The sequence below is a fragment of the Poecilia mexicana genome, unplaced genomic scaffold (genome assembly GCF_051168715.1).
Source record: "Poecilia mexicana isolate PSO_F unplaced genomic scaffold, ASM5116871v1 scaffold_19, whole genome shotgun sequence".
Classification (NCBI taxonomy): domain Eukaryota; kingdom Metazoa; phylum Chordata; class Actinopteri; order Cyprinodontiformes; family Poeciliidae; genus Poecilia; species Poecilia mexicana.
Genome location: NW_028263388.1, coordinates 11,320,822 through 11,344,716, shown reverse-complemented (window position 1 = coordinate 11,344,716; position 23,895 = coordinate 11,320,822). Strand labels below are relative to the sequence as shown.

Below are 23,895 nucleotides of genomic sequence, written 5' to 3'. Positions count from 1 at the left end.
GCTGCTAGTTAGAGGTGTTTATTTTGTATAGATTAAAATCAGTGTAACTTCATAGATGGTAAGTTTTCCAATATAATCATCTTACTGGTATTATCTACATGAGGCGCCTTGCTAAAACATTGACAATGTTATGTAAATGATTTAATGGTCATGCTGTGCTAATGTTTTTCAGTGTGCACATTCATGCCTGTTGTAGTTATACTAAAAATACTCCCTAACCTGACAGTGTCTATGTTGTAATGATATAGCTACAAACCAAATCTGAAACACAAATGTTTCAGTAGACTTCTTTTTTATCAAAGGTTTTATATTTTGTAGTTTTGCTAAATACTAACATGCTCATGTTTGTAATGTAAAAGCTTGTTTTTGTCATATTTGTTGGATATCTTTTATACTGTTATATGGAAAAGGCAAAAGAAAGCCTACTTATCTTCAAGAAAGCCTGACATCAATAAAGACTCAAAAACATTGCCCCTCCGAGTTGCTTTATTTTAAAAGCTTAAAAGATTGGTTTAGGCTTTAAAAATAACAAATTTCCCACTGTAGATATTCACTGAAAATTTGTCATCTTTTTCAAAAGGTTGGGGTAGGCATTTAGAGATTTTCTCTAAAGTTTTTTTTTTTTAGCTGCATTAAGTGTTTGAACTGCAAAGGTGACAAGTCCCTGGTCTAATTGCAGCGTTTCCATATTTACCACCAGGGTTGTGAACTGTCTGCTGCAGGAGCGAATAATGTCCAGCAGAAGGCAGCAGAGCGAGAGTTACCGACTGCTGTCCGTGCAGATGCCTGCTCAAAAATAATTAAAAAAGACGTAAAGGCTTCGCTTTTCACATTTATGGATCCAGTCTGATAATTATCAGTCTGCTTCATGTCACAGAGCGCAGACTCCATGAAGGAAGTGGATCATGTTCATCACATCAACTTTGAAAGTCGGCCTGTAGAGAACGAACTGCAGATGAAACAGCTCGATGTCCAGCAGGATGCTGGCGCAAATCAAACTGGTAAGAACTGAGGATAACATGATTTTAGCTAAAGGTGGGTTGTTATTCATTTGTACTGGTTTGGGAAAATCAAACCTCACTACAGTGCGAATTCAGACTGGAAAAATGTGCGTCCTCTCCGGTAAATCCAGATTCAGCATGGCTGCTGCGCATATCAAAACGCTGTGAAAGTAGCAGAAATAAACCATTTCTTTGCTGTTCTGACAGGTTATAGCACACTATTGCTATAACCTGAACACATGCTAGTTTGCAGAGTGAATGCATAGAATAAACAGGAATACGTTGTTAACAGCAGGCAGCCCAGTTGTATAAATCAACATTGAAAGAAGACCTACTGGAGTCACTGAGGCTGCGCACTGCGCTCCTTCTGTCTGTCTCCCAGGTACATGGGGGGCGTCACAGGGCGCATCACCAGGGTTAATTACAACCGATCGGGACTTGGCACATCTATGTTTATCCTGTCCAATTAATACAATAAACTAAACATTTGTGATTACACTTCTGACTATTGTCGCATCTCTTTTACTCTGTTTTGTCTGCTAACAAAGGCCAAAAAAGTCTTTAAAATTACAAAATGTCAGACTTTTTTTTTAACCAGATAAGATAATTGTCTCTCTAAATTTCCCTTAGAGTCTATCTATATGTTGCTCTGCGATGAACTTTATCTCACTCACTCAACCGTGGCATCCATTTGTCCCTGGCAGATGAGGAGCAGCTGTTGGTGATAAAAGAAGAGATTCCTGAAGAAAACCTCCAGATAAAGAAGGAAGAGGAAGAACTCTGCCCTAATGCTGATGGAGAGCTGATCAACGAGGAGGAGGAAGAGACTGAGGACAACAGGTTCCCCTTCACGGTTGTTATTGTGAAGATTGAAGATGATAAAGAGAAGCCTCAGTTATCAGATCTTCATCATGTCAAAACTGAAGACAATATGGAGACAGAGGCTCCAAGCAGCAGCTCAGCTGAACAGATGCAACAAAGTCCAGCAGGGGTTCAAGTGGGATGGAAGGAGATCCCGGGAAAACGGTGTTCAGATGGTGAGACCCTTCTCAGATTTTAGTTGGATGTTTATCTAAAGGCCTTGTAAGCAATCTGGAAAAGTCTGGAAACTATTCTCAAGGTCTGAATAAATAGGAAAAAGGAAAATGGGTTGCTGTAAGATTTTACAAAACTTTATTTCCAATCCTGTTATCTAAATGTTGTGTTCTAACTTCTTTCCTCATTTCCTTTCCTCTGACTTTATTTCCGCTTTTCTTCCACCGTATGTCTAATTTTTTTTTTCTTGTTTCTTCCCCCTTTACTTCCTTGATTATTTCCCTTTCTTGTGTTTCCTTCTCCCTGCTTTTCTTTCTTTGTTGGGACCATCATTTTTTTTCCTTCTTTGAGTATTTTGTCATCCTTTGTTGTGTTCATTCTTTCTTTCCTTCCTTGTTAATTTTTTTTAATCCTTCCTCACATCCTTCCATTCTTCCTTCAAGCGGTCCTTCCTTATTCTTCTTCCTTCATTCCATCTAACAACCACAGCCGGTAGAAAAGGTCTCATGGTCATCAACTAAATTAAAGTCCAACACCCTTTAATTCACCTCTTTCTTATGTTATTGTTTGTGCTGCTTAGACATTTGACAGAAGAAACTGTTTTCGACATTTAACTTGAATAAAAGTTTTTATTTAACTTGTAATTTTGACTTTGTTGGAAAAGTAAAAGAGCCAGACCTGAATTTTATCTCCTCTGTCATTAAGCAGCAATTTATGAAGCCGTTTCACTTGTAGGATCTGTAATGTAGCTTGTTGTTGTGTCTCTTGCAGAGGGCAAACGAATGTTGGCGATTAAAGAAGAGGTTCCTGTTCTGTCGAGATCCAGTACGGACCAGAAGCTTATCAAGATAAAGAAGGAAGAGGAGGAACTGTGGATCAGTCAGGAGGAAGAGTGGCTTACTGTGAAGGATAAAGATGAAGAGAAACTTCGGTTATCAGAGCTTCGGGAAATTAAAGCTGAAGCCAACAGAGAGGCTGAATCTTTAACCAGCAGTTCAGCTGAACAGATGGAAACAGAACCTGATGGAGAGGATAGTGGAGTACCAGAACCTCATGGGGCTTTTAACAGTATTTATGAAAAAACATTAAATAATGAGACTGCTGTTAAATTACACACAATAACTCGCACTGGAAACAGAGAACATGGCTCTGATCTTTGTGGTAAAGGATTTAGAGAAAAGGGTTACCTTCAGACACATCAGTCGCAACTTCCGACTGAAGAGAGAATATTTGCCTGTGATGTTTGTGGCACGAGGTTTCAAAGACGTGAAACTCTTAAAAACCACATGAGGATCCACCCCACAGAGAGACAGTTCATCTGCAGTGTTTGTAGCAAAGCGTTTTCAAGACAAGATCATCTAAAGAGTCACACGCGTGTTCACACCGGAGAGAAACCGTTCAGTTGCAGTTTTTGCAGTAAAGGATTTTCACAGCAAATTCATCTCAAGAGTCACATGCGAGTTCACACTGGAGAGAAGCCGTTCCTTTGTAGTTTTTGTAGCAAAGGATTTTCGCGACAGGATCTTCTAAAGAGCCACATGCGAGTTCACACGGGAGAGAAACCGTTTGTCTGCGGTGTTTGCAGCAAAGGATTCTCACAACAGAATCACCTGAAAAACCACATGGGTTTTCACACGACGCCATTTAGCTGCAGCGACTGCGGTAAACGTTTTGTGAAGGAGGACCAGTTAAAGCGACATGTGAGGCTCCACACGGAAGGGAGGCCGTTTGGTTGTGACGTCTGTAAAAGCAGGTTTTATAAAAGGTATCATCTTGAAAATCATATGAGGATCCATTCGGGAGAGAAACCGTTTGTGTGTGGAGTTTGCAGTAAAGCGTTTTCACGAGACGGGGATCTGAAGCGTCACATGGGCGCCCACGAGGGCTGTAACTAACGAGTCAATAAATCTGTGTTTTCTGATCATTCTAGCACTATTTTAACCCATCCCTGATCTTTTTCCTTGCAGTTTTTGTGTTTCACTCCTCATTTTCAAGTTGACACTGCAGGTCATGGGGCACCATGCACTCCCTCCTCCCTTACCTGTTGCTGTGTGGTTCCTCTTTCCACCAATTTCAAGAGACCTCAGTCAGATGTTCTGAAGTCATCCTGTGGAAATTAAGGGAACCCCACACATTATTTCTATCAAGGTAGTGAAGTTTAGAAGTTTAGCTCAGAGCAGCATTTTTTGGAGGACTCCCAGAGTTTCTCTATGAAGCTCTGAACAGAGAAGAAAAACTTATTCTGCAGAATAACCAAGTTGACCTAAAAACTGCAACTAAATTAAACATATTTTATTTTTGCAGTGTAGCTTGACCCTTTTACTACTGCGTACGTCTTTTTTACAAACATCACATCTTTAAAAATAACAAGCTTATTCTCTGTGTTTTTAGGTGTCACTTTAAATTTCATCATTCTGCTTGAAACTAAACAAGTATTTTGCACTTAAAATTTACAACATCTTTAGCAAAAAGAAACTGCAGAGCTTTCTGATCAACTTACCCAACAGTTTCCTCTCAACTTTTGAGAGCAGACAAAGAAATCTGATGAAACTGAAGTTTCTTGCAATAAAAATAATCAACAATCAATGTGTTTTGTGTTTACTTCTATCGATGTTCATGCCCTTCATCAAATAGGGAGCAATAGTTGTTGAAAAGTAAATTCAGTGTTACAAACTGAGGATTGTCTATGTAGTACAATAACAAAAAACAATAGTACCTTCAGATACATGCAGGAATATGAGTGAAAAGCTTAATTTTGATTGAACAAATCCTCATTCTGTGTGCTGGCAGAGAGAATATTTTGAGTAAGAGACTGAGTTTCAAACACTGGTGTTATGCCATCAGCTGCCTCCATTGTGAGTGGACATTGTGGTTGTTTTGGTATAAATTTTGATTTCAAATGGAAGTGAGCTGGTTCTGTCCATATCTCAGAGCTAATATCTGTAGGAACTTGGTGTTGTAGATCAGAGGTGGAGTCACAAAGGTAAATGAAGTGATGTAAGTGACAGAACCTTTTTGGGAACATGGCGGAGAGTTTTTCCAAATTGGATTCAGGTGGTTTTAATTCCAAGCAGGTCGGCCTTGTCTGCGTCCCGATGAAAGCGATAATTAAAGTCAGGTCTGGTCGAGTTCGTGAGCAGTCAGTTCTCAGATGTCCTGAATGAACGTCCTGGGTTTGAGTTTTGCGTGTTGTTGCATTTAAAATTATTTTAAACGCTCATTTTATGTACATAAATGTCTAAAGAGGTACAGAAATGTGTTGATGTCTGCTCAGTTTATGTCAGTTTTACAGCTGGAGGAGATTCCTCTCTGTCGTTTTAGTTTATAGGCACTCTGATAAACAACAGAAGTGGGTTTCAATCTCAATGCCTGTGTTGTAGTTTCAGACCACATCTCAAGTGGATTCTATTCTTGTTGAATTCCTGAGGAATTGTTTCTTTTTAATGTTTGTTTACTGACTGGTTCATGACAAACGGCAGTCTGCTCTGCTTTCAGAAAACCTCAAGAAGAGAACAAAAGAGCTCTGGTTTAGCTGAGCTCCATCTTCACTACATGTGGGAAGTAATGAGGTACAGGGACAGCTGCTAAGTGAAAACAGATGTCTCTGACATAGGCTTTACTTCTCTATAGTAAGAGTTAGAGGTTTTTGTTTAATTTTTGATGGTTTAGCTTTACAAAATAAAGTGTAATCGTTTGCAATGGTCTAGATTAATTGATATCCAGTTCTTTTAAAGGTTTTGCAAACATTTTCTTTGTTCTTTTCACTGAAAACCTGAACGACTGACCGCTGTAGGAGCTAGCTGACTCCAGAAGAGGGAGACACGACCAAGGCATAATTAGAGGGTGTTTGTGCAGATGCCTGATCAAAATCCAGCAGAGAGCCATAAATAATTTCCAGTCGGAGACTGGGGCTCCGATGGCCTGTAACGACACTATAGATCCAGTCTAGTAGACATGTACCCGACTAGAATATGAGCTAATGTGCACGGCTAATTTTAAAGAGGGCAGAAACCATGAAGAAGGTGGATTATAATCGGTACTGAAAGTCTGCCTTTAGAGGGCAAACTGCAGAGAAAACAGCTCGTAGCCACTAACCGCAGGATGATGATGGAAACCCAACAGCTGGTAAGAAGAAGCTCTGGCTTAATGAGGATATGACTGATTTTATTTAGGTTTGGCTATTCTTCGGGTAGACGCTTAATTGACTATTATTACGACACGTCAGCGCGTCCGCCATGTTGGAAAGAAAATACGGGTTAATTAACTTTTCAGGTGAACGGAAAACATGCTGTTTACACTGGATTTAAATCAGTTTGGCTGCCACAAAAATAATTTTATCACCCAAACATATTGATTTGTAGCCTTTACCTGAGCTGGTCTTTATTTCTTTTTGTAGTGACTGGTGTGAAAAGCATTCAAAGGCATTAAAGGTTTTTTAAAACCTAAAATTAATAAAAGCTTCGAGATTTCAATGTGAGGCAAAACAGCGACATCCGATGGTGAACTGGAAGTACAGCAGGCATAAGCAAAATAAGTATTGTCTTAATTCAAAATATGTGCCGTAAAAATCGATAAATGTAAACATATACCTTTAACAATGAAGAACATGTTTTCACCAATGTTTAGAAAATTCACTCTTAGTTTCCAAAAATCACATATCAAGAAAATGGTTTCCATTCTTAGTTTTATTTTTTTTATATATACAAAAACACTTTTTCTTTAGTTTCACTAATTTTTGTGAGCACATTTATTTGTAAATTGAATTAAGTGTTTAACTGCCAGAGCTAAGAAATAAATTCAGGAGCAATATGTTAAACCATTCATCTTCTCACCTTGTCTATTTTAGACAACACTCAAATACCCTGCGATGTGTTGTCCTTTCCTGTTTAAATATGAACATATTTTTTCTGTAATGAGATAGAAGTGTATTGCAGAACATATGAGAAACGTAAAGCTGTTTTAACAAATTTTATATCTTATGAATAGAAAGTTTCTTGTTTTAACAAGATACTTTTTCTGAATTTATTTTTTTTCTGCAACCGTTGCTATTCTGTAAATTTAATCCCAACATGTTTGGGAATTTTTTCTGTTAAACTGATAAAATTGATTTCTTTTTTTTACTTATTTAGAATGTTTTGTTGTGGAAAAAGACAAATAAATGTGGAAAATTGGACTTAAAAAAATCCACGTCATAAGGCCTTACATTTGTTTATTTCTGTACCAATTATTATTACCAGTATTGAGATAAACAATTATTGTATAGAAATATGACTGAAAATCCAACTTCAAACCATCTGATTTCCACCTGGCCAGTGTTGTAATACACACATGAAGCTGAAGCTGTGTCTCTTGTTCTGTATCTATGACTGCAATGGTTTCTGCAGCATTTACATACCATGTGGTTTATTCTGAAACTCTTTCCTGATGCGTCTCTCCTCAGACTGCGAGCAACACTAATGTCTGAACGTTGGGAGACTGAAGACGGATTCACATCTCATCAGGAAGACATCTTAACGGCGCCGACCTTTACTAGAAGTATATTTAGAGATGTGGGCTAATTCAGAACACCAAGCTGGAAAAACACATCGATCAGAGATGGAAAGCCGGGACTCCGAAACACAATCCAGCTTTCTCCAACTTGCTAAGAAAGAGACTGAAGGTAAATAATTGTTCCTTCCTAATTAAACTGGATGGGTATTAATTAATTTGATTCCTGTTAAAACCTAGCAGCCAGCACTGCACCACTAACAGCTTTCTTATTCCACACACTATTTTTAAGATCTGGGTGTCATTCACTGTTGTTTGATAAACCTAATTAACATCCTCTTATTTTTTTATCTCAGTACCATGACTGCAAATGTGGCCTTCATTTATGTATTTACAATTGTTTAATTTATTTTAGGTTTTTGTTTACACTTTTTAAATTAATAAGAGGGGGGAAAAATCAAGAAAGAAAATTCTAAATTTTGATTTCATAGGCGGATACGTTGTTTTACTGAGCCCAACCACTGCCACAGGAAATAAGCAGTCAGGGATGTGCGAATTATTTAATTATGGATTTTTATTTTTAAAGGAGTCACAGATGTCTGTGTTTTTCAGTGTTTCCTGGGCACCAGCTGTGGGTGGTTAAAGAAGAGATTCGCAGTGACTGGAGCTCTAGTTTGGGCCCGCTTGACTCAGAGCCGCCCCACATGAAGGAAGAAGAGACGCCTGCTGTGAAAAGTGAAAAAGAAGAAAAACCAAAGTTTTCAGATTGTAGCTGCATGAAAACTGAAGACAGGAGAAGAGAACCCCTGACGCCCAACTTGGCTAAACAGATGGAAGCAGAACCTGATGGAGAGAACTGTGGAAGACCAGAACCAGGCCCAAGCCTCAATAGTTCTTATCAAGAAAGTGAGATGACCCTTCACCGTACAGGTAAAAGATCCAAACGCTGTGCCAGATTTAAAGCTCAGACTGGAGTTGGTTGTTTCGTCTCAAAACATTCAAACGCAACACTAAATTTCACCTGATTGACTAACAAAACCAAAAATAATAATAATATTCCTATTAACTTTTTTTAAAAATATATAATTAATGAATTAGATGTCTACCATTATCTATATGACATAGTTTGCTTTAAGTTTTAAGAAAAACAATACTAAATTTTTTATAAGAATGCTTGAAATCATTAACATCCATATGCTTTTCAGTTTTCCCGGTCCAGCAGGTGTTGGGGATGAAGCAAGAGGCTCCCCAAGACTTGAACTCTTGTTTGAACCAGAAAGACCCAGAGCCCTCCCACATAAAGGAGGAAGATGATGACCTGTGGGTCGGTGAGGAGAGAGAACAGCTTATTGTGAAGATTGTAGATGATGAGAAACTTAGTTCGTTATCAGAACTTCATTACGTCAAACCTGAAGAGGGCAGAGAGACGGACACTCCAAAGAAGATCTCAGCTGTACAGATAAAGAAAGAGCCTGATGGAGACTGTGAAAGTCCAAAACCAAGCAGGACCCGTCGTTCAGCTACTCGTCTGCAGTCAAAAAACAATGAAGATGCATCCCACTCTTCTGATACTGAAAACAGTGGGGAAGAAAGCAGCTCTGTGACACACCAATCAGTGGGTAAGCCTACCAACTCTTCAGCTGAGAAGAAGCAATCTAGAAAAAAGAAAAACGGTGACACTCAACCGGGAGCCAAAGCTGAAAAGAAATCATATGCTTGTGAAGATTGTGGTAAAACATTCCCATATCAGTGTCATCTCAAGTCTCATAGGAGACTCCACACTGGAGAGAAACCATTTGCTTGTGCAGACTGTGGTAAAACTTTTTACCAGCAGTATCAACTTAATTGTCACATGACAGTCCACACGGGGGAGAAACCATTTGCTTGTGATTTTTGTGGTAAAACATTTCCTTATCAGTGCCACCTCAAATCTCACTTGAGACTGCATACGGGAGAGAGACCATATGCTTGTGGCAACTGTGGTAAAGCATTTACAGAGCTGAAGGATCTTAAAAGGCACATGAGATGCCACACAGGAGAGAAACCTTTTCAGTGTGAGGTGTGCTATAAAAAGTTTAGCCTAAAGGGGGCTCTGAAGCGGCACATGATGATTCATAACGGAGAAAAACCATTTGCATGCACTGATTGTGACAGACACTTCAGATTTAATGCCGATCTTCAAGCACACATGTTAACCCATTTAGGAGTAAAACCATTTGCCTGCGCTTATTGTAATGCAAAATTTACTCGAAAAGGAAGTCTGCTTCTGCATGTTAGACACCACACTGGCGAGAATCTACTTACCTGTGAAGTCTGTGAGGAGAAATTTGTCCGAAAATGCGATCTTGACAACCATATGCCAGTTCACTCAAGAGCACAGAAGGTTCCATCCGGAAATGAGAATTTTGTCTGTGATGAATGTGGAAAAAAATTTGTTGAGAAGTCGCGCTTAACGAGACACATGATTACGCACACAGGAGAGAAACCATTCAGTTGTGATGTTTGTAGTGTGAAATTTTCACGACAAGAACACGTGAAAAGGCACAAAATGACACGGCACAGTATGATAAGAACACGTGAAGACACACAAAATGACACAGGAATGCATGAAGACACACAAAATGACACAGGAATGCATGAAGACACACAAAACGACACAGCACAATACATGAACATATAAAGAGAGACAGTCACAGGAACATAAACGCCTCAGAACACTTAACATAAGATGAGAAGAAACGCACAACACTCCAAAAGAAAGTCAAACCACAGTTTCATGGTTTCAGATAGACATGGTTATCATTTGTTGTATCTCTTTCGTTAAGACTTTAATGTTGGATTCAAACATTGAGAGGGACACATTTTTTTCTGTTTGAGGATGAATGGTGGCCAGACAGAAATCTGCATGATTGAGCTCCTTGATGGTCTACAGTAGGGGTGCCTGAGTCCATTCCTCGAGATCCACTATCCTGCAACTCGGTTGCCTCCCCTCTCCAGTACACCTAATTCAAATGAATCATCGCATCTTTTAGCTCTGCTGAGGAACGGTCACAAGTCATTCATGTGATTCAGGTGCGTCGAACTAGGAATGCAACTAAAAGTTCCAGGATAGTACATCTCGAGGACTGGACTTGGGCACCCCTTATCTACAGGGTAAGTTCTTTTTCGTCTGACGGTCCGCTTTGCAACAACACTTTAGTTTCTCAGTAAAGACTGAATTGTGTTGCTATTTCTATCGTTGCATCTCTAAAATCTTTTGTAAATAGAGTTGGCTTAAATTTTATTTTTAGAATAAGCTGTTGTCTGTCCTCAAAACATGAAAGTTTAAACCCAAACCAACTTTTTTCTTAAATGCTGAATTTGGCTGGTAATTTATTGGTTTATGTGTGATACAGTATTTATTGAACTTTATTTTTTCTTGTTGGTGGATTGAGCAGTCTTTTGCGTAGCAAAGTATAAAGCTGAACTAACTTTTCTTTGATCAAGACTGAACTTTGTCGGTACTACTCTAATTACTATCATTGTTTACTGTTATCTTTATAGTCTAATATAGTTTGAAATGTATTTTAGTCAGTAGAAGATTAGCTTATGTTTGCTCTGTAACAAGATGATATTAAGGTTTTCCCTGACAAATGAATTTGGTTGGAAACATTGTCATTATTTTGTGAAATCTCTCTAAGCATGTTTAGTTTACATCGTTTTGTTTGAAGACTGAGCTGATGTCTGTTCTGTAGCAGGTAAGTATTAACCTCAATTAACCTCAACTAAGATTTTTTTTAAAAGTCTTTAACCTGTTGGCTTTTAAAAAGTCTGTTTTGTTCGTAGAAGACTGAGTGCTTGTGGGTTCTGTAGTTAGAAAGTCCCGTTAAGTGAACATTTCACTAAACTCGAATACCACTGATGTGCCTTAGGTTTTGTTTCTGCACAACTTTTGTTTAATTTTAACAATCATTTCATCCAATGGGCTCTGTTTTTTATGGATCTGGTTTCCCTCCCTCATTTCAGCCTATGTGACGCTAGAGCGAAATGAACGCATGACCAATCTATTTGACCAAGCTGTGCTGCAGAAATCTGTTCTCTGTGTAAGCATATTAAACCTTTTCAAAGAACAATCTGCTGTGATCATTCTTGTTTATGCTTCCAGAACTTGAAGAGTGTCTGAACCCACATATTCACAAAGAAAATTGAAAATGTTGGATTTGTATGCATTCACCTCACTTTTTACTGTAGTTTCTTCGAATAGACGTTTAGGGTACATCGTTGACGTGGCCCCATCCAATCCAAAAATTACATCAAGGTCAGTCAAACTGGGTCAGCAGTATCTGTAAACATCAGTTTAAGTGTCCTCACAAATTTGAAGTTGGGCTTTGACTTGACCATTATTTATATATATATATATATATATATATATATAAAGCTTAATTTCAAAACCTGCTACATATCTATATCTCTGTGTAGTCAACAGTTCATGATAGTTTAGAATTATGTCAATATTTTATTTTAAAAAATATACAAATTTAAGTAAACTCCAAATATCTAAAAACTTTAACTCTGACATGAACCAAAGCAAAATCTTGACATCTGCAGTCAGACGGTCAAGGTCATATTTATGGGATTTTTCTCATCTAAATGGTGTGACAGTGCGTGAGAAATATCTGTGATGTTGCTGACATTTATGCTGCAGTAAAAATAAACCATCTGAACTATGTTTATAGTAGTATAGTATAGTACTTTATACAAATTTTTATATGTATAAATATGCTCAATGGGATATCATTCCAAATATTCCACTCTGAAATGAAGTAACATGATCTCAATAATATTTGTGCTTTTTTAAAAAGTTAGTGAATTACTTTGTTTTGGAAAGTTCAGCATATGGCATTCAGCTGATTTTGAAATCACAAGTAGTTTTGTAAAACTACGTGTAATTGTAATCATTTAGAGAAGTATGAAGAATATCTATGCCTCTAAGTTGAACAGAACCAACTATATGAAACGGCATGCTTAAAATGCAAATTAACGTACTTTATCTGCATATCCTTATGCTTATGTTGACATTAATGCCACTCACAATATGGCGGCGACATTTAACGCACGACTCGGACGCTTCTTTGTCTGAGCAAATAGGAAGTAACAAGGGATGTGTCAATGTTAGCTTAACTGGCCTGACGAAAACTGCTTTTTGTGAGAAATATGTTACTTTTATAATTAATAATCTATCAGACTCTGTATTTTATATTTTCGGGTGGATTTCGTGTTTGCTTCTTTGTTTTGAAGCACTGTTGCACAACATTATTTGTTGTCGGAGCTTGTAGCACAGAATGGAATTAGCCTTTGTGGAGCTAAATGAGCTAACAGCAGTTATTTGGTCAATGTTTCCGAGGTTAAAGCTGTTAAATGTTCATGGTTAAGTAGCATAAGACGAGTCCACACTCCGAGTTTGAGAGACTGTGCGGTGAAGACCACATCGTCTGCCGACACCACCTGTAAGTCCTGTTCAGCTGAGGACCAACAGTCTGGAGACAGTTATAGTAGGTATGATGACATCATTTTCAAAAGAGATTTTTGTTGAAACAAACCATTGTTTGTTCATGCTCTTTATCTGAAAGAGCATTAAAGTAACTCTTTAATAATACCAAGATCATGCATGTGATGTTGAAAGGTTCAAATTATGGGGCCGTCTATTTCCCACACTTTGAAATATTTGACCTAGAATCATAAAGAAAAAAATCTTAGAAATATTTATGAGATATTGCAATGAACTATAGTACAAAAAAATCATAGCAATATAAAAATGTCAAAAACATTTAATGGTAATAAAGCAGTAGTAGTGTTTGCCTTTCATAGTTGTCAGTATGAATGTTAACTGATTTGTAATGGTCCCTTTATTCATGTCAGGCATCTCTGAAAAGTAATAAAACCATAGAAAATAAGTTCCAGTTTGGACAGAAATAAAATATCTGTTTGTTTGTTTTTTGTTTTGTTTTTTTTGTCATTTTTAAGATAATCTTTATAAAAAGGGCATGTGAAATTGATTAGACCTTTGGTAGAAACGGTGGTAGTAGTTCGTCCTGCCGGTTCGAACCCTTCTCCGTTGTTGTGTCATTGGGCACGACTCTTGTCTTGCCTGCTAGTGGTGGTCAGAGCGCCAGGCTGCTCCAACATGTTAATATTACTTCCATTCTGAAGAAACATTTTGATAAAAGCTCCCGAAATTTTGGTGTTGGAATTTGGTCCTGATACAGGTTTCCAGCTCCTCAAGAGTTTATGGTCATCATTTACATATTATGACTTAATGATGTGGCAAATGTTCCAGGTAGCAGATCTGGACTGCAGGCAGGCCAGTTCAGCACTTTTTTTTTTTTTTGGACAAAAAGCCATACTGTTGCAATAGCTGTAGTGTGTTTTGCATTGTCCTGGGACACACAAGATGTTCTCTGAAATGGGCATGGTGTGGAAGGGGATAATATGTTACTTTAAAACCATTATATAACTATATCAGATTTGAAATTAGCTTATTTAGTCAATGAAGGTGAATTTCTCAGTTTCAACATTATGTATCGTTGTGTTCTGTTGTGAATAAAATATTAGCTTATTAATTACTAACATTGAAACCTTTCTGGAATCCAGGTTTAAATAAGTTCTAATTCATCCTATTGATCTACTAGAACATATGAAGGTTGCAAACGAGGATTGTGAAAAGGAGAATCCCAGGTGGAGCGAGGATGTCTGAGATGATGAAGGTTGAAGCAGATGAGCCTGGAGGGTTCAGCTTGGATCCCCACATACCTGCAGCATCCACATTGGAACTGGAGGAAATACAAGACAGCAAAGATCTCAGTAAGTGACACATTTGTTACTGGATTGGAGCAAATTAACTCTGTTTAGAAGTTATAAAAGAGCTACTGGGCATGGAAAGATTGAGAGAGAGAAATATATCTGAAAATCCAAGCAGGGCCAGAATACTGTGGCCTAAAATTCACTGTGGGATTGCAGGTATTGTGATTCCTGCAAGTCTAGCTTTTATAATGCGGGAAATTCTTGCACACAATTACAGCAATGTGTATTGACGTTGATGTGTTTTTTTTTTTTTATTGGAACCATGAAATAAAATTAAGGACACTTCAGCACACTCCCCTTCTCTCTTCTCTTTAAAGTTTAAAGTTTAAGATCCCTCTGCTGTGCAACAACCTGCTCCTTTTATAAAAACTACTTAAAAGCAAAAAAAAAAAGTAAAAAATAATATATATATATATATATATATATATATATATATATATATATATATATATATATATATATATATATATATATATATATATATATATATATATATATATAGTGCCCAGAAATCCATAAGTTAATCAGAGTGGAGTTTGATTCAGTTAGTTCCTTCATTGTCCTATTCAGTAGCCACACAGAATCAGAAAGGTCATTAATTGGGTTTGATAGCATGATGAGGAGACAGTGCAGCAATTTTATTCAGATATTTTGAAGCACATTCAAGAATTGTAGGATGCTGGCCTCGAGCTGAACACTCTTGGAGAAAGAACTCCTGGTTGGAAGATTATTTTAAATTAGAAATCAAATTAAATAGATTTAATTATTATTTAAATTTCTTTTCTTAAACTAATAATTAAAAAATGCAATTTCCAAACAATATTGAGTAGTTGTTTCTTTAAATGTAAGAGAATAATAATGTTTTTAAAAGTAATCTGTTCTTGAAATTGCAAAAAATCATTGATTAAACAAATACTCCTCTCAGTCCAACAGATATTGGTGATTAAAGAAGAGGTTCCCCATGAATGGAGTTCAAGTTTCGATCCGGAGTCGTCGCACAAACAGGAGGAATTGGAGGAACTGTGGACCAAACAGGAGGACGAGCAGGTCATTGTGAAGATGGAGGATGAAGAGAAACCTCAGTTTTCAGAGCTTCAACAAATCAAAACTGAAGACAGCAGAGTGACAGAAGCTCAAGCCAGCAGTTCAGCTGTAAAGATTAAAGCAGACCCTGATGGAGGGAAATGTGGAGAACCAGAACCAGACAGAAAACCTGGTCCAGTATGTTCTTCTCAGGAAAGTAAGATGGCAGTTCACAAAAAAAGTAAAACATCCAAACCACGTTCCAGACGTACAGGTCATGTTGAAGTTAATGCGGGAGAGAAGCCGTTTGGTTGCAATATCTGTGGCAAAAGACTCAGACATAATACTCATGTTAAATTACACATGATGATTCACAGTGGAAAGAGAGAACATAAATGTGACATTTCTACCAAAGCGTCAAAAGAAAAGCGTTCTCCTCAGACGCACAAGAGAGTCCACACTGGAGACAAAGCATTTGCGTGTGAGGACTGTGGTAGAAAGTTTCATGCAAAGAAATTGTTTCAGCAGCATCTGAAGGTTCATTCAGAAGAAAAACCTTTTTCTTGTGATGTCTGTGGTACAAAATTTAAAAGAAAGGAAACGCTTAAAAACCACACAAGGATTCACACTGCAGAGAAACCATTTGTTTGTAGTGTTTGTAGTAAAGGCTTTTCACAACAGATTCATCTCAAAAGTCACATGCGTGTTCACACTGGAGAGAAACCGTTCACCTGCAGCTTTTGCAGTAAAGGATTTGCATTACAAGAGAACTTAAAGAGACACATCCGTGTTCACACGGGAGAGAAAATGTTTGTTTGTAGTTTTTGTAGTAAAGGATTTTCACTGCAGCAAAATTTAAAGAGTCACATGCATGTTCACACTGGGGAGAAACCGTTTATCTGCAGTATTTGCAGTAAAGGATTTTATCAACATGGAGTGCTGAAGAGACACATGCGTGTTCACACAGGAGAGAAACCATTTATTTGTAGTGTTTGCAGTAAAGGATTTTCTCTACAAGAGAATCTAAAGAGACACATGCATGTTCACACTGCAGAGAAACTATTCATTTGTAGTATTTGTAGCAAAGGATTTTCACAACAGGACACTTTAAAGAGGCACATGTGTGTTCATACGGGAGAGAGACCGTTTATTTGCAGTGTTTGCAATAAAGGCTTTTCGCAACATCATCATCTGAAAAAACACATGGATGTTCACACTGCACCATTTAGCTGCAGTGATTGCGGTAAACATTTTTTGAAGGAAGTCCAGTTGGAGCGACATGTAAAAGTTCACACAGAGGAGAGACCGTACGGATGTGATGTCTGTAAAAGCAGATTTATTCAGAAGTGTCATCTTGACAACCACATGAGAGTCCATTCAGGAGAGAAACCATTTGTTTGTGATGTTTGTAGTAAAGCATTTTCACAACAAGATCGTCTAAAGAGACACATGCGTGTTCATACGTGCGAAAAACCGTTTGTTTGTAATGTCTGCAGTAAAGCGTTTTCACAGCAAGGGAATCTGAAGAGACACATGGGTGTTCATGAGGGTTGCACATAGTGAAGGAATGTAGAATCTAGGAGAAATATCAAAATAAAAAATATTGAGAGGGCTAAAAACTCTAACATGATCAAAAAAATAATGATTAGATAAACCGAGAGCAGATGGTCTATTCAGGATGTCTGCCTTTGTCATGGAGTGGACAATATGGTATTAAAATGAAATCTTGGTAGTTCAAGAAAAGACATGCTGACAAGCAGACGGCAGACATAATGTGGACATGTACAAGTGGGCCAATATCAACAAGCAAAAAGCTTAATGTTATAAGTCAGTGATTTTTACTGTCTATATATAAAAAAATGCAATTGAATTAAAGGTGATACATAGGTCTACTGTCCTGCTGGTACGCTGGCACTGGTACAGTATGCACCAGATGAACAGCATACACGATTATGATCTTGGGTGATTATTATTATTAAAACTGAGTGTCTATGAGCATGTAAATAAACCAGCAGACTTCCTGGCATTACTCTATAGTTTTTATGGTTGTAAATAGACTGATACAAACGAATAATTACATGACTGAATTGACTTTTGCTTGTGATAAACTCAAGAAAAACTTTTGTATGAAGTGAGCAGAGGTGGGTAGAGAACTCAAAACTTGTACTCGAATAAGAGGAAGACTAATTCATCAAATTTCTTCTCAAGTAAAAGTATATATCCAAGTATACATCTGTTAAAGTAAAAGCTGCCCTTCCTCCTGTTTCTGTTGGTTAGAGAGCCCCTAGATATCAGTGGTAGCAATGGTGCTGGCGAAAGCAAACTGTGATATTGCTAAATAACATTTTTATATCAAGGGAGAATTTATACCGATATTATATAGCCTTGTGTTGCCCAGAGTCTGCTCTGTAAAATTTCAAAGTATACTGGGAGCAAACCACTGTAGTGGAAGCAATAGATGTAAGTGTAAAGTTGAAAAGTGTGCAAGTGAATTCTTTTGCTAAATGTAAAATGTGAACAGTTGTAAGAAACTTGATTAGTTCTGGTTGATGAACATTCAGATGTTCAGCTCTACAAATATTTGAAACTTCTTCATGTCTGGTTATCTCACCATCAAATCAGCCTCTGATGTTTGAGTTCTGTTCTTCCCTGATATATGTTTTTAATCGAGGCCACTAGTTATTGTGCTGCAGAAAAACCATTGAAGTGCTATGAATTATGTATCTCTGTAAAATAAAATTTCTTCTTTTTTTCTGTTTTTACTTCTGCCTTTGCTATCACTGTTGAACATTATGTTTTTGTTTTTGGTTGTCAAACAAATGCTGGCTCACCTTTTTATTGAAGAGTATTTGCTTTATGTTTTCTGGTGCAAAAATATGTGCATTAAAAACCTGTAGTATTTCCATTAAAATTATTAATGTAAAAAGCAACAGCTGTCTTATAGTGTGTGAGAGGATGTTTTTTTTTCTGAGCTGGTGATGAAACAAGGGAGATACTTGATTTCAGTTTCAGAGCATCTGGCATCAACCATGTAACTGAAGTCTGAACAGGAGTGTGTGAAGTGTGGAAGCAATTCCTGGCACCAGTTACTCAGATCTACTGGACATTACATTCAGCTCTTTATCATTATACAAATACAATACTTTAATGTTTGTTTAATAAGTAAAACAAAAAAGGATTCCATAAGAATCTTAACACTAAATGATACCTAGTATGTGATAAACTTTATAGCATATAATTCAGTACATTATTTTTTAATATATTTCCACCACAAATTTAAATCTATCTTATGATGGCTCATATTGCCCCTCAGAGCCACTCACAATATGGCGGCGACGTCGTCAACGTATAACCCGGACCAGCTAGGTTTGCGTTTATTATTTGTTGGAATGAGGATTAATTACAATGAGAATGTTAGCTTGACTGGCTATATGCCGACGAAAGACGCTTGTTTGTGTGAAATGTGTGTGATAAAATGTCCTTACATAATCTCTCACACTCTGCTCGGCCACCTTGGTTGAGGATATCGCTTTTACGTGTTTGCTGTGAACCTCTGTGATTATTTCTAGCCGACATTTGCAGCTCATTAAATGTAATTAGAGAAGGGAGCGCTGGTGACCATGGAGCTAAAGCAGCAGCCAGGAAAGACCTGATCATCGTTTGGACACCTCTAATATAACCTTGTTGTCCATGTGAGGACAGAGAGACTGGAGACAGTTTCAGAGTGGACCCAGAACTACTTGACCAAGGTATCAGACTCTCTGCTCTGCAGCATCGCTTCAGCGCTCTCATGGTTTACATTTTCTGATAATATACATTCTTTGATTAGATGCTGATTTGTGTCAGATTCCAGTTTCAGGCAGCAGAAAAACAAAAGATCCACGACTGATTCATACACGACTGATTCATTGATCCATTAGAACTTGTGAAGGTTGAAGACAAGGATTGTGAAAAAGTGAATCCCAGGTGGAGCGATGATGACTGAGATGATGAAGGTTGAAGCAGATGAGCCAGGAGGGTTCAGCTTGGAGCCCCCTGTACCTGCAGGACAGACATCAGATCTGGAGGAAACACAAGACAACAAAGATCTCAGTAAGTGACACACAGAAACAGTCACTACAGAGTTCTTGTTTCATCTAAAATTATCTTAAATGATCAATATTGGGTCTACTTTATAAGGCTTTATATTCAGTTTTTAACCGAAGAGGTTCTCACTAACCTGTATTCCGTGTGATTTTACCCCTTCGACTTTATTTATGTCCAGTTTTGCACACACACAAAAAACACTTCAGTTTCTCTCTGCTGAAACTATGTGATAGGCTATAAGATAATGGTTCCAAATGCTTGCCTAATGGTTAATGTCGACTCCCCAACATGATGAATTTTAACCTTCAGACAATTTTGATACAGATGCACATGGGTGTGCCATATTTTGGACAAGGCACTGATTTACTTCACTCTACCATGTTAAACACAAACTAAACTAATCTGATGTGCAGATTTACTATGTATTCTTAAAACATTGGTAAAAATATGGAATCAAATTTTAACAATTTTCCAAAACTGGTTAAATATGGGGAAATATTTGGATTTCCTTTTTTTTTCTCGTCATCTGACAACCTGCTAAGGGTCTTTGCACTATATTTAGACACATTTAGACACATTTAGGCCCCTTTAGCTTGGAATACCTACATCAAACCTTCAGTTTTTGTCCTACTGATAATCGGTTTGACATACTCTATTAATGTAAAACATGCTTCTGTGAATTTTTTAATTAACGTCCATGGCTTGTTCACCTCTGCCAGTTCGTCAGATGTTGGTGATTAAAGAGGTTTCCCATGCCTGGACCTCCAGTTTGGACTCGGAGGACCCAGAGCCCCTCCACATAAAGGAGGAAGAAGAGGAGCGGTGGATCAGTCAGGAGGAAGAGCAGTTTACTGTGAAGATGGAAGATGAAGGGAAACTTCAGTTATCAGAGCGTCAGCAAATCAAAACTGAAGACAACAGAGCAACAGAGACTTCGCCCTCCTGTTCAGTTGGACAGATGGAAAAAGAACCTGATAGAGAGGACTGTGGAAGACCAGAACCAGACATGAACCTGGACCCAGCATGTTCTTCTCGAAAGAGCAAGATGGCAATTCACAGAAGAGGTACAGGGTCCAAAAAGTTTCCCCCAGCTGTGTTCACAAAAACATGACCCACAACGTGCTCTCATGCTACAAATTTAAGGAGAAAACCTCCTGACATGTGCATATTTTTATTCAGTACTAGAAACATTGCAGACAATAATTTTATGCTCAGAAGACATAAGTATGACCTCATGCCACTTTAATTGCTACTACAGTGGAGCCTGCCTATTCACAGCTCAGAATTGGCAGATTCACTTATTAGTGCATTTTTATGTGGAACATAACTCCAAATACTTTTAGGAAATGTGCTCATTTACAGATTTCTTTTATGCATATCGAAACATTTTTAAAAAGAAGATGCTGCTTGGGAATCTGAAATACAAAGTGCTACTTGACTGAGTGTTGGCTGGTATTTGCAATCGATACATTAAATACTCTTGTCTCTAATGTTCTTGTTACATTTACATTTTATTTCATTCTGTGGTAAGTATCTATTTACATTTGGCACAAGGTGCTTTCAATGAAAATTTGCATTTTTGTTTTGTTTTTGCTTGATTCTTATCAATGTAACATGCATTTGATAATTGACTTTTTTTGATTATTGTATTTCAGTGCTCCCACTCTATCAGATGTTGGTGATTAAAGAGGTCCCTCATGACTGGAATCCTAGTTTGGACCAGCAGGACCCAGATCCCCACATAAAAGAGGAAGATGAGGAACTGTCGATCAGTGAGGAGGAAGAACAGCTTGCTGTGAAGATTGAAGATGCAGAGAAACCTCAGTTATCAGAGTATCAGCAAATCAAAATTGAAGACAAGATGGAGATGGAGGCTTTAACCACTTGTTCAGTTGCACAGATGAAAACAGAACGTGATGGAGAAGAATGTGGAGGACCAGAACCAGACAGGATCGCATATTCAGAAGACTCTTCTCAAGAAAGTAAAATGGCTGTTCACAGTAAAGGTAAAGGAACTGCAAAGTACCATCTTCATACACATAGGCAACTCCACACTGGAGAGAAACCATTTGTTTGTAGTTATTGTGGTAAAGGGTTTCATGCAAAGAACTTTCTCAAGACTCACGAGAAGACCCATTCAGAAGAAAAACCCTTTGCCTGTGACGTTTGTGGTAGAAAATTTGATCGAAAGAGTAGTGTCAAACAGCACATGCAGAGCCACACTTCAGAAAAAACATTTGTTTGTAGTGTTTGCGACAGAGGATTTTCACAAGAAAATTTTCTGGAAAGACACATGCATGTTCATGCTGCACATAAACCGTTTAATTGTAGTTTTTGCGGTAAAGGTTTTTCCCAACAAAATACTCTATTGAATCACTTATGTATTCACACAGGAGAGAAACCATTTATTTGTAGTCTTTGCAGTAAAGGATTTTCCCTAGAAACTGTACTAAAAAGGCACATGCTTATTCACACGGGTGAGAAACCGTTTATTTGTAGCGTTTGTTGTAAAGGATTTTCACGACAAGAGAATTTAAAGAGCCACATGCGTGTTCACACTGGAGACAGACCGTTTGTTTGCAGTGTTTGCTGTAAAGGATTTTCACGACAAGGGTATTTAAAGAAACATATGGATGTTCACACTGCACCATTTAGCTGCAATGAGTGTGGTAAACATTTTGTGAAGGAAGTCCAGTTGGAGCGACATGTGAAGGTCCACACAGAGGAGAGGCCTTTTGGGTGTGACATCTGTAAAACCAGATTTATTCAGAAGTGTCACCTTGACAACCACATGCGAGTCCATTCAGGAGAGAAACCATTTGTTTGTTCTGTTTGCAGTAAAGGATTTTCACAACAAGATCGTCTAAAGAGACACATGCGTGTTCACACATGCGAAAAACCGTTTGTTTGTAATGTTTGCAGTAAAGCGTTTTCACAACATGGGAATCTGAAGACACACATGAGTGTTCACGAGGGTCGCAAGGAGTGAATCAAAATCCTGACGTGTGGTTAATTAGACTGCATTAGCATGTCCTTAAAGAGACATGCTAATGCCAATACAGGCTATTAAACTGAGAAAATACATTTAAATTAAAAATCTTTAAAAATCCTGTCAAAAATTTAGATGGCTAAAAGTTTTAATTTGATGATCAATATAATGATTAGAAAAACCTAGATCAGATCAACAATAGCTGGTCTATTCTCAGCTTTTGTATTACAATGAAAACTTGATATTTAAAAAGGCAGAATTATACGTTTTCCAGCCACAGAGAATCATTTTATAGCGCAATCAGCTATGTTCCTTGAGTTATACAAGTACTGTACATAACAAATATGACCTAAAAGAAATTTGACTTGGTAATTTAACACTTTGAAATTAGGCCTCTGTGTCTTTAAGAAAGTTCTGTTGTTTAAAACACCTCACCTTCAAGAAATCATCACATCTCTCCTCTATTAACCGTTTATCAACATTTTTACCAGCATTGCACTGAGAAGTAGCTCCTATAATGAGCTCAGCAGATGTGTAGTTCCACCAGCTGTTTGCTAATTGCTTCTGGCTAGTCTGAAGGAGCTGAGAAGAGGAATTATGGGGGACCGGTACTCTGAAACAAAAGCTTGGGATGAATGAATGGTTGCCACCGGAGATTAAGATAATCATACATGAAATATGTAAGCATTGCATATGTGATTATCTGGCTGATTTATATTAGTAAATCTTTGAGTTTGTATTTTTAACTGAGGTTGCTGCAGGTTAAATCATTGAAATTGTACAAATGATACATCTCTTTACAAAAAAATAGTCTCGTTCTCTCTCTCTCAGTTTCATCTTATGGAGAGAGAAAATATGTGTATTAAAATAACTGAGAACTGTTGTTAAAGTTTGTCTAAAGCCTTTTTAATAAAAATGTTTAAAAGATGTGTTCAGACTGACATTTATTCTATAATTGCAAAAAAAATGGACCTGTCAGTCTTGTAAATTACTTGAGATTAAATGTTTTGTTATTTTTTAAAACATTGATCACAGCATAAATGTAAAGACCTTATAAAAACGTTATATTGTTGCAGGAAAATTTTCAGTGTTCAAGGTGCCGCATGAACTGACTAGTAGATACATTATTACCTAGGTGAAAAAAATAATATATTTAAGTATATTTTAAATATGCTGTATTAAATATTTTTCTGAAATACATTTTTAGTATGTTATAAAGTGGATATACTTAAGATTATATTAAAAATGTAAACTTTAAAAAAAAACATGCTTATAATACTCTTTTAAAAGTTTTAAAAGTTTATTTTAATACACTCCCTAAAAGAATATATTTTTTAAAATATACTAATATAATATAATAAAGTATATCTTTTTTTTCAATCGGAAAGTGTGTTGCAATTGATCCTTCTGCGTACTGGTAGCTTAATATGTTTG

At 37.3% G+C, this 23,895-nt stretch overlaps 4 protein-coding genes across 5 annotated transcripts; all 4 read left to right on the top strand.

Moving 5' to 3' along the window:
- The first annotated feature begins 661 nt into the window (after positions 1-661).
- Positions 662-4,622, top strand: LOC106915338 (uncharacterized). Its single transcript, XM_014982881.2, has 3 exons — positions 662-1,001; positions 1,706-2,038; positions 2,808-4,622. The coding sequence occupies exons 1-3, from the start codon at positions 869-871 to the stop codon at positions 3,929-3,931; spliced, it is 1,590 nt and encodes a 529-aa protein (XP_014838367.1). The 5' UTR covers positions 662-868; the 3' UTR covers positions 3,932-4,622.
- A 333-nt stretch (positions 4,623-4,955) lies between these two features.
- LOC106915320 (uncharacterized) lies at positions 4,956-11,635 on the top strand. The gene is made up of 4 exons (XM_014982827.2): positions 4,956-6,161; positions 7,477-7,695; positions 8,136-8,453; positions 8,729-11,635. Exons 2-4 carry the CDS (start codon positions 7,584-7,586, stop codon positions 10,201-10,203), a joined length of 1,905 nt encoding a protein of 634 aa, XP_014838313.2. The 5' UTR covers positions 4,956-6,161; positions 7,477-7,583; the 3' UTR covers positions 10,204-11,635.
- Positions 11,636-12,626: 991 nt separating this feature from the next.
- LOC106915323 (uncharacterized) lies at positions 12,627-18,316 on the top strand. 2 transcript variants are annotated; one of them, XM_088000892.1, is made up of 3 exons: positions 12,627-13,054; positions 14,192-14,363; positions 15,289-18,316. In XM_088000892.1, the coding sequence occupies exons 2-3, from the start codon at positions 14,249-14,251 to the stop codon at positions 16,944-16,946; spliced, it is 1,773 nt and encodes a 590-aa protein (XP_087857018.1). In that variant the 5' UTR covers positions 12,627-13,054; positions 14,192-14,248; the 3' UTR covers positions 16,947-18,316. The 2 variants fall into 2 exon arrangements, with proteins under 2 accessions (XP_087857018.1, XP_014838320.2); XM_014982834.2 differs by having other exon boundaries at positions 12,627-13,058.
- A 415-nt stretch (positions 18,317-18,731) lies between these two features.
- LOC106915322 (uncharacterized) lies at positions 18,732-23,389 on the top strand. The gene is made up of 4 exons (XM_014982833.2): positions 18,732-19,135; positions 19,307-19,478; positions 20,192-20,536; positions 21,128-23,389. Exons 2-4 carry the CDS (start codon positions 19,361-19,363, stop codon positions 22,459-22,461), a joined length of 1,797 nt encoding a protein of 598 aa, XP_014838319.2. The 5' UTR covers positions 18,732-19,135; positions 19,307-19,360; the 3' UTR covers positions 22,462-23,389.
- The last annotated feature ends 506 nt before the right edge of the window (positions 23,390-23,895 follow it).